Source organism: Stegostoma tigrinum, chromosome 9, assembly GCF_030684315.1.
Source record: "Stegostoma tigrinum isolate sSteTig4 chromosome 9, sSteTig4.hap1, whole genome shotgun sequence".
Lineage (NCBI taxonomy): Eukaryota > Metazoa > Chordata > Chondrichthyes > Orectolobiformes > Stegostomatidae > Stegostoma > Stegostoma tigrinum.
Window position 1 is genome coordinate 16,758,381 of NC_081362.1, and position 16,907 is coordinate 16,775,287.

Sequence of the window (16,907 nt, forward strand, 5' to 3'; positions counted from 1 at the left end):
GAGGGAAATTAATTTGTTTTTTGCATTTTATATATGTGATTCAGTCATTGGGTTTCTAAGGCTGTGAAACTCTTTTCTATCTGATGTATTATCTGGCAGTTAAAGTATAACAGATGGTCCTCTCCATGACCTTCTCCAGTGCTAACAATCTTTATTTCTTGCACACACAGGGAGGGCTCTGTTGTCTTTTGGAATGTGGAAGATAAAGCAGTAAGTTGAATCACACTGCCTGTATCTAGGGTATCATTTACTTACGCTGTTTTTAACCGCATGTTTACCCCAGTTTCCACTGCTAACTCTGTGTTGGCATGAAACATTCTTTATGTCAGTTTATGGACCTGCTTTCCACTGGTGGCACACATTCCTTGTTCTGGCGACACGTAGCCTCATTGTATGGGATTTTCTGTCTACTGCAACATCTTGCAATTCCAACTATGGGAATAACTTCCCATTTTTAAGTAAATGAAATCAATATTAGATGTTTAGTCAAACATTTCCAAAACAAATTGGAATGTTAAAACTGCCCCTGTCCTGTGTACCAGAAAAGGACAAAGAAATAGTGATAAATTAATTTATTAATTAATTCAGTGACAAAGAATTGATTCAGTGAATTTCTTGTGTAATAACTGTAAATAGATCTTGAGGTACTTATTGCTTAACTTTAATGGGGACATTAAATTATTGGGTTAATGTCAGCATTAAAGTTATGCTCATTAAGAAAAATGTTGAATCACGCAGGTTGAAATAATGAGAATTTGTATTAAGTTTGATTTCTAATTTTCTTGCAAGTTATGTTTTGCGAAACTTGCTTCTGAAACAAACCATGAATTCTGATGAAGGGTCTAGGCCCGAAACGTCAGCTTTTGTGCTCCTGAGATGCTGCTTGGCCTGCTGTGTTCATCCAGCCTCACATTTTATTATCCATGAATTATATTTCTTGTCTGTCATTTAAAACAGTCTCCAAATTCTCTGCCTTTAGGTGAAACGTGTAATGCAAATCTTGGAACCACATGAGATCCAACCTTATGAAATCGCTTTGGTTCATTGGGAAAATGAGGAAATTAATTACCGGATTGCAGAGTAAGAGCTGTATTGTTTTAAATACAAACAGAAAATGCTGGAAATACTTAACAGATTAGGCAACATCTGAGAAACAAAATTAACATTTCAAGTTTTAAGTCCTTACATCAGATCAGACGTGGAACATTACTTCTGTTTCTCTCTCCGTAGAATGTGCCCCAACTTGGTATTTCCAGCATTTTCTGTTTGCATTTCAGGTTTTCAGAATGAACAATATTTTGCTTGATTAAGGTATTTTCAATGTTTGGTGAAAACCCAAAAGCCTAGAACAGAATTGTTTCTTGTATTAAACAGTCTCTATGAATTCTTTAGTACCATTTAGTCAACATGTAAATTAATGTAGATATAGCTAGAGCATTAGAGTTCAGACAATTCGACCTTGATATTAACCATCCCATAGCAAGTATGAGCTGGTATTGATGCATAGCTAAAAACTGTAAAACCAAAGACAACATAGTAGGGCCCTGGAAATAATGGCACTGAACTTGCAGCCCATTCCTATCTGCTGCTATTTGCTCAGTAACTTCACAAGGGCAAGGAAAGGGGAGTGTTTAAATCTATGTCCTGTAATAATAGAATCCCAAAACATTTCCCTTAAGCAAATGTGGAAGTGCTGGATATTCTAGTATGACTGCTCTGATTTGTGACCTGTCTTATAAGGTGCTGTTTCTATACTTGTGCTTTGGAGGAATAGAGTGAATGCTGATGTTTCTCAGGAGTGCTGTCCTACTTCCACTCTTTCCTGCAGAGTCCAGGCATTTAGAATCTAGAAAAAGAGAAAAGGAACAAAGTTCAGCACTGCATGGAAGTTCTAGGTAATGATGGAGTATTATAATTGCTTAAAGATAGAGAAAAAGTGCATGCAATAAGCAAGCACCCCACTGATCATAGCCTCCAATCTTGCCACATCCAATAATCATTGATATGCCTACCGCAGTTATTTCCCTCGCTTGTTCCTACAACTGGGTGTCAGCCTATTTTTTTAAAAAGGCAGAGCCTTCCTCTGCTCTAATTCACCCCAGTTTCTAAGAGTTGTATTCTCATGCAGAACCAGTGGCAATGAGTTAGTGCATGGCTATCAGAAATATTATTAGAATACACTAGACAGCATTGTCTTGTGTGAGAGATGGGGGAAGACATGATGTGAGCAGGCTGATGAGGAGATGGCATATAAGAAAGTGGCTGTACTGTGAAATGTAGCTAGCAGTGTGATTAGACTGTAATTAGTACAGTGGAGAAGCAAGTGGAGCAAAGGAAGGAAGTACTATTGGCAATTATTTAAGCAGAGAAAATGCAATAGGAATATATCACTCGGCGTTGCTGTTCACTTGTGGTATTGAGCCCACATCCTTAGACATGCTATTGTCTGCTGTCTCACTCCAGCTGTTTCAGCATCTTCCTGCTACATAAGGGAAAACTGTGTCCTCAACTTTGCCACAAGCATCGACTTACGTGCTTTTGCCTAAACATTTTCTCCCTAGGTACTTCCCAAGTAGCAGTCCAGATTTGCACAAAGATGCCTGTCCTTAAGAGGTGTGTTCACACTAAATGGGTGCTGAACCTCTGGAAAATCCTGCCCTTGAAGCAGGCAGAGTGCCCATCACCACTCGAAACATATAGACAAGCCTGCAATGAAATATGTTCCTCACAGATGACATTGGGATGGCAGCCCAGTCACCCACTCAAAGCTTGTCCTTGGAAAAAAATGAATTTCAACATCAAAAAGGAACAGTGTCCTGTGCAAGTACTGCCAGTGGGTAGTGGACTTTGGCAAGGTGCAGCAACACTAGTCAAGTTTCACAGTCTTCTGAATCATCATTTCTTGGACCAGAGATGGAAAGCCTCTGATGCCGCTCTCTCTACTGTCAAGTGTGAAGAATCCAAACTGCCATTTGGTCCTGACTTTGGCATCCTAATGCTCATCAGATAATCCAGCTTGCTTCAGTTTTAGTGAAAATGTGTGAATATCTAACTTGATTTCTTATATACATAGGAATGGAAAGCTACAAAATGATATTTCGGTGCTGGATATTCCCAGACTTGTGTTGTATGCATGACTCCCTGCACAAAATATCTTGTGGAACACGGCACAAGATCTATGAATAAACTGTATCTGACTTTTATTTCGAAATCCTGTTTTAAACAACATTTTTGAATATAGACTAATTATCTTGAAGGTTATCTCTACGCATGTCTGACTCTTAGGAATATCAGCTTAAACTCAAAAGTATGCCTTTACAGTGTATTACTATGACTAAGCCAAGTAACACAAACAGTTAAACCCTTTCTGAAGCAATACAGTATTTTTATTGAATTCACTGGGCAAGATTTTCGCACCACGGGGTGGCACAGATTAAGTCAGTGATACAGATGGCGTAGCCATCCATGAGCAATCTTTCATTCCCTTGGGTCAAAATTAAGTGCAGACTGTTCTACTAGAGCAGCAGGATGCCATTTCCATCTTAGAACAAGGAACATGGTTTGCTGCTTTTTGTACTTCCTTTGTCACTATCCTTGAATTTAGATTTCTGTTCTGCTAATAGATTTGCAGTCCAAGTTGAAATAGTCTTCATTTGAAGAGACCTCTATGGGGCACCTAGGGGAACTGAAGATGTTTAATTTTTTAACACTGACAAACTAGCCTAATCCCAAGTAAGTAAGCAACCTTCTAGTTGATAAGTTAGAACATAGAACATAGAAAGTACAGCACAGTACAGGCCCTTTAGCCCACGATGTTGTGCCATGGAATAATCCTAAAAATGAAACATTTTTATAAAGTCTCAATTACGGTCACTTTGTACAGAAACTGCCTCATTTCAATTCATCCTTCCAACAATTACTCCTTCCTCCAACTTTATGTTACAAGAATTCTTGGATTTTTTTCAGTTGGATAATGTGATGGTGAGTCACTGAAACATGTTCGTGCAAAGTTTCTGATGTTCTTTAACCATAAAACAGGAGGTTATGAAAGCCATACATATGAGACAATTGGAAAGATCTTAATACAAACAGAAAAACAAAGATTTCGCTCCCCCCCCCCCCTCCCAGCTTCTCCTCTTTGGATTGTGACTTTGAGTCTGTTGGCATACACTTTTCACAATTCTAGCGACCTAAATTTTCACTTATAGTAACTTGAAGATTTTTATCCAAATTCCTCTGGCTCAGAACCTCCAGAAAACACCCAGGTATCTGATGAAGGCCATCTAGACTCGAAACATTAGCTTGCTGTCTGTCCATGGATGTGGCCTGACCTACTGTGATCTCTAACACTTCTTGTTTTCAGTTCAGATTCAAGTATTTGCAGTAATTTGCTCCTAACTGGGTATTGATAACTGGTTCCGCAGGACCAACAGCTGGATTCTGCTGCAAGGAGAAGCTGTTCTTGTTTCTGAACTGAACTCCTAGTTCTTCTGAACTGAGACCTTGAACCTTCTGTTCTAAATTCAAAGCTAATCTAATGGCTTTCTGGTCTGTTGTAAGTTCAGCAATACACACATTACATCTAATGGGGTTCTTCCAGGCACTTGACTACAATCATATGCTTGGAATTGATGCACTCAAGTCACTGTTTCAAATAAATTTGTGATCTGCTTTAAAAAATTACTTCACAGAACTAACCTATATGCATCTGCCACATTTATGTTTTGTGATTTGGATTTAAAATGCATAACGCACCTTCATTACATGCTGTTTAAGGAACATTGTGGAAGCTTGGACTAAACATGCTAAATTCTGTGCGCGTTCTATAGAGTCCCTGCAGTGTGGAAGCAAGCCATTCGGCCCAAAATGTCCATACTGACCCTCCAAACAGCATCCTACCCTGTCTGATCTCCTTACCCTTTCCTTGTAACCCTACATTCCCCACGGTTAACACATCTAACCTATACATCCCTGGCACTATGGGAAATTTAGTGTGGATAGTCAATCTAACCTGCCCATCTTTGAACTGTGGGAGGAAACTGGAGTACCCGGAGGAAACCCACGCAGACATGGGGAGAGCGTGCAAACCCCATACAGACAGTGACCGGAAGATGTGAGACAGCAGTGCTACCCGCTGAGCCATTTTGCTGCCGCTGTTCATTTTGATTATTTAGGAAGATTAATATAGCTGATTTTCTAAAAATGCAGGAACAAATGGAACAACATTCTATTTAGGAGAACTAAAACAAAAAAAAATTGGACAAGCCTGCTTCAGGGAATACTGGCAAGTCTGCTGTAGAGTAGTAAAGCATAAAATAGGAAAAGCATGTATATCTGTGAAATCAAGGAAAGCATAGGAGAGTGTTCCCTCTCTCCAAGTACAGATATTCCCCAGAGAATTTGCCGAAATAAAGCAAGGATACTTAAATGTTTTGAGAGAAGTAGCATTTGTATTTTATAGTATAAAGATCAGTATTATACAAAAAACAATAATGATGAACTCACAACTAAAGTGTTCACTACATGTCATCTGGTTTAATTTTTAGACAATTCTGAAATTAATCTCCCAACTCCAGTTAATGTGGAAAGAGATTGGCTCTTTTTTGAAATGTCTCGACAGCACATTTTCTATTTGTTCTTCATTCAGTAGCTGTGGTCCCTGCAGCAGTACAGGTTGTGATTCATGTAACTGCATGAATGTCCACACCTCTCAATTACCTCTTGATCAGATAATGAATATTGCTCCAATGCTTTATGCCAGTTTCAAAACTTTCAGTTTACAGGTTCCAACCACCACCTCTTTACCGTGGATGTGCAATCCCTTTACACGTCCATTCCCCACCAGGAGGGTCTTTGGGCTATCCCTTTCTTCCTGGAGCAAAGACCTGAACCGTCCCCACCCACCATCACCTTCCTCCACTTGGCCAAGCTCGTCCGCACTGTCAACAACTTCTCTTTTAATGCCCCTCAATTTCTGAGGGGTGGCCTTGGGCCCCGGTTATGCCTGTATCTTCATGGGGTACGTGGAACATTCCTTGTCCCAGTCCTATTCCAGCCCCCACCCACAATTCTTTCTTTGATATATCGATGCTATCATTGGCGCTGCTTCCCTGTCTCATCCGGAATTGGAAAAATTCATCGAATACTCCTCCAATTTCCACCCTGCCCTCACTTTCACCTGGTCTATCTCTGACTCCTCCCTTCCCTTCCTCAACATCTCTGTGACACTCTGGTCCACTCTTCCACCACCCTCAACATCTCCCCACATCCCCACAGCACCTTCCTCTGCAACCAGCGACCATGCAACACCTGCCTATTTACCCGCACTTCCCAGAATCTAGTCTGCTGCATTCACTGCTCACAATGTAGTCTCCACAACATTGGGGGAACTACGCTTAGACTGTGTAACCACTTCACAGAACATCTATGTTCTGCTGACAAAAAAGACCCTGAACTACCTGTTGCCTGCCACTTTAACACACCACCCTGTTCCCTGGACAACATCTCTGTCTCTGGCTTACTGTAGTGTTTCAGCAAGCTGGAAGAACAGCACCCATTTTCTGGGGACCCAGCAGCCCTCCAGACTCAATATCGACTTCAATAATCTTAGGGCCTAAACTCTCCCATCCCAGCCCCCTACCACACATGCCAGGTCTTGTTATCACTTAGCCTGCCACTACACACTACTTATTGTTAGTCTCTAACAGTCGCCATTAACAACTATTCCCAGCCAGATCGTTATCAACTCCTTTGTCTATCCAACTGCTCTTCTCTCTCTTCAGGCTCTATCCAATAATTTACTCCCTACCCCATCCCCCTCCCTGTTTTCTGCATATAAACCAATGTTTTCCCAGCTACCATCAGTTCTGAAGAAGGAGACCAGACACGAAATGCTAACTCTGAATTCTTCTTCACAGGTGCTGCCAGACCTGCTGAGCTGTTCCAGCAACTTCTGTTTTTGTTGTTGTTGTTACTGTTAATGAATATTGTATTATGTGCACATATGTGCTTTGTTTTGGTCATTTGCTAGTGGATTTGAGAACAAATGTTAGTAATGTGAGTTAAAGTTTTCAAGACTATTTGTCTCATCTTGCTGTTTCCTATTAGAACTGGGAGACCCACTTACAGAGCAGTTGGACTGTTTACTCCACAAAAGTCTTCATGTAAAACTGGAATGTATATGATTATTGAGCATTTCCAGAACTTATTGTGTACCAAATGCACATTTTAATGGAGGGAAAATACAAGAATGGTTCATTTTGTATACTTATATTCAAGTTTTATAATGATGTGTGGAAAGATCGATTTGAGCAAGTGATATGATATTGCTTAGAATTTTCAAATAAGCAAAAAGCCAAATATTATCGCGATCATATTGAGTGTATATATATTTTTCTTTGTTTTCCACAGCGGGCATTCAAAGCTGCATAAAGGACAGATTTTGTTGAACTCTGATCTGGAGCTAGATGAATCTATTTTGGAGAAATTTGCATTTTCAAATGCACTTTCCCTGTCAGGTGAGACTCAAAGATGTGAAAGAACTTCAGATCCTGTACATTTTTCTCATTATATCCTCACAATTATTGTACATAATCATTTTTCAATGCATCACCAATATTCAACCATTTTTTAAAATTGATGTACCATTGAGCCGTCATATTAATGATCGTCCTCAGGTGTAATGATTTGTATTTTCTCCCCCAAGATTCTTTTGTGTAATTAAAATTAAAATCATTTTGCATTGTGTGTGTTTTGGTAGATTTCCTTTGTTGTTGCGAATAGGGTAGAATGCTGGAAATCAAGTATCAATACACTCTCAGTTATCTCAAAAGTTAAAGCTTTTGTTTAAGCATGATGGCTCAGTGGTTAGCACTGTTGCCTCATAGCACCAGGGACCCGGGTTCAGTTCCACCCTGGGGTGACTGTCAGTGTGGGGTTTGTATGTTCTCCCCGTCTGTGTGGATTTTCTCCTGGTGCTCCGGTTCCCTCCCACGATCCAAAGACGCGCATGCCACGTGAATTGGCCATGCTTAATTGCACGTAGTGTTCAGGGACGTGTAGATTAGTTTGGTTATAGGGGATGGGTCAGGATGGGATGCACTGAGGGTCAATGTGGACTTATTGGGCCTAAGGGCCTGTTTCCACACTGTAAGAGATTCTTTTCTGTTCTGTTCAAATGCAGAATTCACCAATTTACCAGGCTTCTAGGTCCAGGTTGATAGAAAACATGGACCAGGCTTCTGTACTAACAAGAATTACTATGTATTACAAGTAACTAGAGCCTAGCTGTAGGTAAACAGTTACGGATCATCGGTGTGTAACTCTACTAAATAAAATTCCAATCCCCTTAAAAAGTCCACTTAAAACATTTTGGACAAGGGTAAAAACAAATGAGAATATTATCCATGGAGAGAAAATTGGGAAAGCATTTCAGTAGTCTTTGTTCACAGGATCTTTTGAATTGATTCTTGGACTGATCAGAAGATTGCTTTTTTTTGGCTTTAGTTTTCCAGGTGCCCCTGCTGGTTTGCAAGATATACAGGGTGGCTGGTTCACTGATTAAAGGTCTCTGATTTAGCGACTGAATGGGTTTTCATCAGGCTTGAAGTGGCTTGTTGCAGAGAACAGAGTCCATGGGCTACTGGAGACCTGATGGCTCTGCTATATCTTGTCCACAGCCCCAAACTATTCAGGTACCTGTCAATCAATCACAAAACTGACAGGCAAAAAATGTTTGTCAATGGTAACTGGCCATTAATTGTGAAATAGTTTGCTACTTGTTGCCAACCAATGCTCCATTTGTACACGATCCTTCGGCTCCAATACGCCAGCAATCTTGTCCCACTACTGCTTAAACCAACAGTTGTGTACATGGTCACATTTTGCACATGTACGGCCTCCCTCCCCAGAATCCAAGGGCCCAAACATACCTTCCAGGTGAAGCAACACTTCACCTGTACTTCCAAGAATCTATTCTACTGCATTCGCTGCTCACAATGTGGTCTCCTCTACATTGGGGAAATGAAGCGTGGACTTGGCGACCGATTCACAGAACATCTATGTTCTGTTCTCAAAAAAGACCCTGAACTACCTGTTGCCTGCCACTTCAGTGCACTACCTCTGGCCAACATCTCTGTCTCCGGCTTGCTGCAGTGTTCCAGTGAAACCCAAGCTGGAGGAACAAAACCTCGTTTTCCGCTTGGGGACCCTACAGCCCTCCGGACTCAATACTGAATTCAATAATTTTAGGCCATAAATTCTCCCATGACCCAGCCCCCCATCCCAAACACCAGGCCTTGTTACCACATAGCCTGCCACTACACACCCCCTGTTGTTAGTCACTTACAGCCCCCTTTAACAACTACTCACCCTCCCAGCCTGATCGTTAGCAACTGCTTTGTCTGTCCAACCATCTTTCTCTCTCTTTGGGCTCTATCCTATCGTTTACTCCCACCCCAGCCACCTCCCTATTTTCTGCATATAAACTAACGTTTTCCCAGCCACCATCAGTTCTGAGGAAGGGTCACCAGACCCAAAACGTTAACTTTGTTTTCTCCTCCACTGATGCTGCCAGACCTGCTGAGCTTTTCCAGCAACTTTGTTTCCTGATTTACAGCATCCGCAGTTCTTTTGGTTTTTAATTAGTTGCGCATATAATATTTACAATGAGTATCAGGTGCATGCTTTCAAGATTATGTCGCTATCCTTGAAATTCCTGGTTTTTAAAACAGTTCTTTTTATCTTTCCAGCCCACAATTGAGTAAACACAAAAATGACACAGTCTTTACATTATATAGAGAGAAGTTCCAGCTCATTTACAGAACAGCTGGATCCTAATCTTTTTCACTCACTCTTAGCAATGTAAATACGTTTTTCTGGTATTAACTGTGTAGTTTGTTAACGATGTCACTTTTAGTAGGCTGAAAGTGGGGCTTAAGATCAAGCTAAGTTGATGGGGGGTGGGAAGGTTGCCTTCTCTGAAAGATACTAGTCAGTCACTCAATAAAAGTTGGGCAGCTTCCCAACTGTTTTCTGGGACTACCCCAAAGTTATCATATCTTTCGAATTTAGTTTGACTTATTGTCATTTTGCAATTTTAAAGTTTTAATAGTATTACAAATGCATTGTTTATGACATGAAATAGTATTGATGTTACAGGATGACAAAGTCCAATTCAGCATCAGCTATTACATAGGAAATCTATGCACAATGTAGCTTTTTAATTTTTTTAAACTCACATTTCATCCAAGTTATTAAAATCTTTGGTGATTTTAAAAGTTTCTAATTTTATCTTGATTGCAGTAAAACTTGCTATCTGGGAGGTGTCATTGGATAACTTTGTTGAGTCCATTCAGTTCATTCCTGAGGTGAGTAATGTAGCATTTTCCTTCATCAGATCGTCAAGCATGTCTTACCTGGATCTTGAAATAAAAATAAACCAAATAAAGTTCGGTTATGATTGGAATATAAATGAAATAGATGCGAAAGCCTGTTAGCTACCATGGTTTCCACCTTGATTTGTTGGCATTACCTAGAATTTATTAAATATGACTCCAGTTTTATTAATTTATCCTTCACCTTCAAAGTATTTCACAGCTTCCTCAGTAATTCAGTGAACAAGTCCATTGCCATGTAATACAGGGGATAGGCTCGATTCTTGGTCATTCCTGAATTGGTCAGTCTCCACCATGGAGATCAATTACAATTGATCTTCATGAATACACGCTGATAAGGACAAAATGAGACAGCACTGTAGGCATAGCCAGGTCGTAGCAGTTCAAGGAGATCGCTTGCCAAGGGCAGTTGGGAATGAGCAACTCATGCCAACCTCACCAGTGATGCTTTCATGAAAGAACTTAAAAAAAAACTTGCTTTGCACAATGGAAGAGATCAAAAAGACTCTGTCAGGGCAGCAGGAAGACCATGAATCTATTCAGCAAAGCCAGGAAGCTGTAGTTGCAGCTGTTAGAAATTTGGGAGTGACCAGGAATTGGCAACCCTATGATGCAGGACAATGAGGGAGAAAGTAAAGAAGGTGAGGGGATAGTTCAGAAAAAGAAGAAGTAAATGGAAAAAGAGGTGCAACCTCCAGGATTGAGCAAGAAACCCCCTTCCAACATAATTTCACTACACAATTATGTGTGTTGGGAAGATGGGAATATTTTGATACATGGAATGAGCAAGACACCCTTACATCGTACAACATGAAGATAGAGCAGAAATCCACTCACCATTTAAATCATACTAAATGCACTTTTTAGAAATCATTTATGTATTACACAGAGCAAATCATCTTTCTCTGTGAAGATCTGGACAAGAATATAGGTCTACCTTAATTTGAGGCCGGCTGTTTTCTAGTAATGAGAAACAGCCCATTCCCCTCGTTTGATTGTCACTCATCTCTACTGTATCTCCTGTGCTACATTGTATGATAGATCAAATTAATGAGGATTATTATTAAAAGAAAAGCATTGGCTTAAGAGACATTGTGCCTCGGCCCCAAATTTCTTGAGCTTTGTGAGACCTAATTCTGAACTCCAGATATGAGCATTACTTTTTGTCAATTTAAAAGAAATGAGTGCCATTAAATAAAACTAGGTATAGTTAAGGACAGCCCAATTTCACCCAACATGTCAAGCTAGCATGTTAATCTGTGCTTTTTTACTGAAACCTATGTATGTACAGTATTTGTAAACTTGACTAGTTCTGATAGTCAGATTCATACCTTCAAAAGTTCACATGTCATCACAGCATTCTGCCTTTTTATTCAGATGCTGAAATCAGGAAAACAAGTGAAACTTACACGTTCTGAAGTCATGCAGAAAATTGGTGAGCTGTTTGCCTTGAGGTAAAAATTTACTTCAGAAAATCGACCACTTAATAGATGTGAGCTCCATATCTAATTCTTTGTTTCTAAGTAAAGCAGTAGGAACTCAAGGATCACAAAGACAACATTAACATTGTATTGATAATAACATAATTTACCAAGAAGCATTTGGTGGCCATATTCCTGCAACATCCTTGATTTTAATTATCCCATCATTGCTGACTATACCATCACCATGGTCCTCTCTTTCCCCCATAAAATCTACCTTGGCCACATTTCATCAGGTGCAAGTTTATCTGTGTGTTGCTTTTTGATAATTACCATTAAGATCCATGCATTCAAACCAGACTACAGGGAAGTAAGCTAATAAGAGAAATCATTAGGTTAGGTATTAAATCTTCTAAGCATCCTGCAGAGATAACAACAAACCAGCCTGTATCATAAAGAACATTTTTCAGAAATTTGGCAAGGTTAAACATTTGAAGTATGATGGGAATCCAAAATGGGGAGAATGATGTATGATAGCTGCCTATAATCTATGAACCAAAACACACACAGATACAGGTAGTAGAATTTTTTTTCAGATTAAGGAATCTTATTATCTCTTTTAAAAAAAAACCCGAAGAACTATAGATGCTGGAAATCAGAAACAAAAACAAATTGATGGAAAAGTTAAGCGGATCTGGCAGCATCTGTGGAGAGAAAGCACAGTTAATGTTTCGGGTCCAGTGACCCTTCTTCAGAACAGATTATTATAACTTTGTCTTTTTCTCTGCATATTCTCTTTTCCTATATAAATAATAGTACCAAAATGTTTTGTGAGTATTAACCTAAGAGTTCAGCACCTCATACAGCACTAATCCGCCTGATGTTTTCCGAAATTTGTTCTCTTTCAGACATCGTATAAATTTGAGTTCCGATCTCCTGATGACCCCAGATTTTTACTGGGACAGAGAAAACCTGGAACAGCTCTATGACAAAACTTGTCAATTTCTGAATATTAACCGACGTGTAAAGGTATGTGTTGTCCTAGGAAATAGTGACAAGCTAAAATCTGTACATGTAATAAGTTTAGAAGTAACTGTGTTATCAATGGGAAAGCTGCACAGTTAGGCTGTAGATGTCCTAAGCTGCATTTCCATGTCTCAGAAGTGAATTAGAAGTACCGATAAACTACATTTTTATACAAAGATAACTGAAAATGTTCTATTTCGTGAATGTGACAATATTTATTAGCAAATGATGTTTGTGCGAGGCAGACCCTTGTATTTGCATAAATAACTTATTGGGAAATCTAAAGTGACTAGCAAAGAAAGCATCACATCTAAAGAAAATCTAACCACATGGTCTAGAAAGGTTCAAATTGCTATTTGAACTGTATTTAGGCTTTTGTGATTGGAGAATCTATTGTATATGTATCAAATATGTATTATTTACTATTTGCATCTCATGCACACAATTGTAGAAGAGACTAATCCAGCCTATTATATACCATACCCAGGAGTTTCAGCTAAAAATTTTTTTGAATCACATGTGGAATTCTTCCTGCAATTACAATTAAGGAATTTTATTAACATTAAACATAATTTCATATTGTACATGGAAAGCATAGATATGACACAACCAAAGATTATTTATTTGCTGTCAACTTGATTTTTCATTTATCTCAATAGGATGACCTGCAACTGAAAGCAGGTGCAAAGCAATTGGAGCTCATTTCGTTATGACTATTTTCACAGATATTCAAAATGTTATTATTATCATTATCGGCATTGTAATTGATGATGTGTAAACTTTTCACAATACTCATTGAATATATTTGACAATAGAGGCTATTCTGGTCCACTATATTTTAACTAAAAGCTTTAGCACTTTAAACCATATCTGTTCCATTGAATTACTCATCACTGAGTTCGAACATTTTTTTAATGCAGAAATTTCAGTACAGAAGCAGGGCACTAAGCCCAGAATTAGCTATTGTTTACACTGAATTTTCTAACTTTCTTCATTTCTTCTGAAGCACCTACCTTGGAAGAATTTCTGAGTCTGTCTGTATCATACATAGTTTTAAATATGCTAAAGTGCTTTTGGATGACATTAATCTCTGAAATAAAGAAACATAGAAAATAAGAGCAGGAGGAGGCCACTTGGGCCCTTCGAGCTGCTCTGCCATTCTTCACAATCGTGGCTGATCATCCAACTCTATAGCCTAATCCTGCATTCTCCCCATAACCTTTGATGCCAGAATACATTCAGTATTTTGGCATAACTACTTCCTGTGGTAATGAACTCCACAGGCTCACCCCTCTCTAGGTGAAGAAATGTCTCCTCGTCTTGTTTTTCACTTTCTTGAGTGACTATTAGCGTCTTGTCATTCATCTGATGGATAACTCATAGAGTCATGGAGTTGTACAGCGTGGAAACAGACCCTTCGGTCTAACTCATCCATGCCAACAAGATATCCTAAATTAATCTAGTCCCATTTGCCAGCATTTGGCCCATATCCCTCTAAACCCTTCCTATTCATGTAACCATCCAGATGCCTTTTAAATGTTGTAATTGTACCAGTCTTCACCACTTCCTCCGGCATCTCTCTCCATTACGTGCACCACCCTCTGCTTGAAAAAGTTGCCCCTTTGGTCCCTTTTGGATCCTTCCCCTTTCACTTCAAACCTACGCCCTCTAGTTTTGGACTCCCCTATCCTGGGAAAAATACCTGTGCCCCTCATGACCTTATGAATCTCTATAAGGTGACCTCTCAGCCACTCAGACTTCAGGGAGAACTGACCCAGCCTATACTCGGAACATTAATGTAGCTCCACATATCCCAGAGGATATAATTAGTGTGTTTGGAATGGTGGCATGGTTATTCAATGCACATGGGTAAAAGTTATGATCTGGAGAAAGAGCATGAACATGATGGCTGCACAACACATGCTAGTTGCTCTTCAGTGGAAAGAATCTTAAAACTGCTTACTAATGTGTTTATTTCATGCATGTGGAGATAGCAAATAGGGATCATTTGCACCACCATCCATTTCTAGCCTGGAAAGTTAAGTTGAGAGCAGTGGTGATCTTGATTGTCAGTCGCACTACTGACCTCCAGTGGTGTGGGTTGACCTTGCTACAGATGACATGGCTCTACGAAGCCTTTCGAAGCAGTGTACTCAATCATTGCCAAGTAGGTTGCCAAGGTCTTCAGAGGTAGTTAGTGGCATAATGAACTCAGGAAGTGCAACTCTGATAACTGCTAATCTGTATGACCAGTCTTTAATCTTGTGTGACATCAACCATGAAACAATGTATTCGGGGGACTTTAAAAACTACCTTCATTATCATTTTACCTGTTTAGTCAATTCGCTTGTAATTTTGTTTTCCCCTAAGTTGCACTGGCAGTTTGTATGCTTGGAATTTCTTTTCACATTTCCTCATTTATCTTCCTTTGGTATTGCTGAATGCTGAATACTTCATCTGATAAGTTTCGTACTGGCAATTTTGCAGATCGTATTTACTTTTGTTTTCGTACATACACTCTTTCCTGTTCTAATGTCAAGAAAATCTAAGCAAAAATGAGCACAGACATAAAGATCAAAAAACCACCATCCCTTTGAGTTATACATTTCAATTGAAATTGCCCTTTCGCCAACTCCAGATGGGTAACTGCAGCACAATTTATATCACAATAAGGCAAAACACTCAAAGTAAAACAGAAGTTGTTTGAAAAGCTCAGCAGGTCTGGCAGCATCTGTGAAGAAAATATCAGAGTTAACATTTTGGGTCCAGTGACCCTTCCCCAGAACTCAAAAGCAAAACTTTGAGTTTTTGGAGGTCTGGCATCATTACACTTCCCTCTGTTTCCTGCTAGGTATGTTTAAATCTTGGCTCTGCAATGCAGAACAAACTGAACTTACTGGGAATGACTCACTTTATACTGTCTCTAATATCAAGAAAAAAAAGTGTATTTTAACTAGAGTAGCACTATAAGAGGTCTCATGCTTTTGCCAGAATGGAAGAGAAACTGTAGTTGCTCCTGACATACCATTTCGCTATTTAAAACAAGTAGTAATTGGTCCAAATGGTAAAATCTTCAGATTGCTGAAGACTAGATGTATGGACCAGGAAGCCCCTATGCAGAAGTTCTGAGTTAATGTAGGTTGCTCAAGTAGGATGGACTTAAAACTGGCAATTCCCTGCACTCCTGGAACCTCCAAACAGATCTCTAACTTTGAACTGGAATCAGTGAATCAAACAGTTCTGATGTGCTAACCTTGATAGTATTTGGGAAATATTAGAAAACTAATTCCAGATGTAACTCCAATATGACTGACCCAGAGTTACAATTATTACCCCACCCTCTACCCTATCTCTCGACATTACCTGATGAACCATCCAATCCACATTACTAGTCCATTCAATGACTATTCTCTGACCAGCCAACCCCACCCAACCTGCTCCTAAGATGCTGCTTGGCCTGCTGTGTTCACCCAGTTCTACACCTTGTTATCTCAGATTCTCCAGCATCTGCAGTTCCTTGATTATCACCAAACCTCCTTGACAACTGTTCACCCCACTCACCTGTGATCTGTCCAAACCTCAACTCTACCCATTTACTTCACTCACTTAACTACTCATTCCTTCACTCTGAACGTTTAAACTTATATTATAGAACATAGAACAGTACAGCACAGAACAGGCCCTTCAGCCCACAATGTTGTGCCGACAAATGACAGCTAGTGTTGTATAAACAGGGCATGCCTTGTTTCCTCTCCCCTAATGCTTCTGTGCTGCTTCAATTGAAGGTTTGCTCAATGTTTCTGAAGAATTTGGGATCCAAATTCTTGGCTGAAAATGCAGAGCTGCATAGGGGTGGAGTAAAGTAAAAGAGTTGTGGCAATCCGATATCAATAACAGCACAGCAGGAGATTTTGGTCACTGTTCAAGGCACTAATTGCCTTATCTGAGGGATCCTGTCCCTTCAAATCACAAGCTATTGACAGAGAAAACTCTCTTTTGTGCAGGTTTAAAGCAGATTAAAACTTGCCTTACGTACATTAAATGTTTGCTTTCATCCTAACCTCAG

At 39.6% G+C, this 16,907-nt stretch overlaps 1 protein-coding gene and 1 long non-coding RNA gene across 8 annotated transcripts in view; one reads left to right on the forward strand and one right to left on the reverse strand.

The window, feature by feature from the left end:
* rmnd1 (required for meiotic nuclear division 1 homolog) overlaps nt 1-16,907 on the forward strand; it is an 83,456-nt gene that overhangs the window by 44,844 nt on the left and 21,705 nt on the right. For 5 of the 6 annotated variants that reach the window (XM_048535768.2, XM_048535769.2, XM_048535771.2 and 2 more), the window contains exons 6-11: nt 171-210; nt 980-1,080; nt 7,411-7,517; nt 10,303-10,367; nt 11,772-11,848; nt 12,724-12,844. In XM_048535768.2, the coding sequence (XP_048391725.1) occupies nt 171-210; nt 980-1,080; nt 7,411-7,517; nt 10,303-10,367; nt 11,772-11,848; nt 12,724-12,844 (511 nt within the window). The remainder of the gene's footprint in view (nt 1-170; nt 211-979; nt 1,081-7,410; nt 7,518-10,302; nt 10,368-11,771; nt 11,849-12,723; nt 12,845-16,907) is intronic. The other variant, XM_048535770.1, reaches the window with a different exon arrangement.
* LOC125454702 (uncharacterized) overlaps nt 644-16,907 on the reverse strand; it is a 103,754-nt gene continuing 87,490 nt past the window's right edge. For both annotated transcript variants that reach the window (XR_009446124.1, XR_007248084.1), the window contains exons 2-3: nt 10,239-10,421; nt 644-1,846 (exon numbers count right to left, since the gene is read on the reverse strand). This is a non-coding gene — a long non-coding RNA (uncharacterized LOC125454702). The remainder of the gene's footprint in view (nt 1,847-10,238; nt 10,422-16,907) is intronic.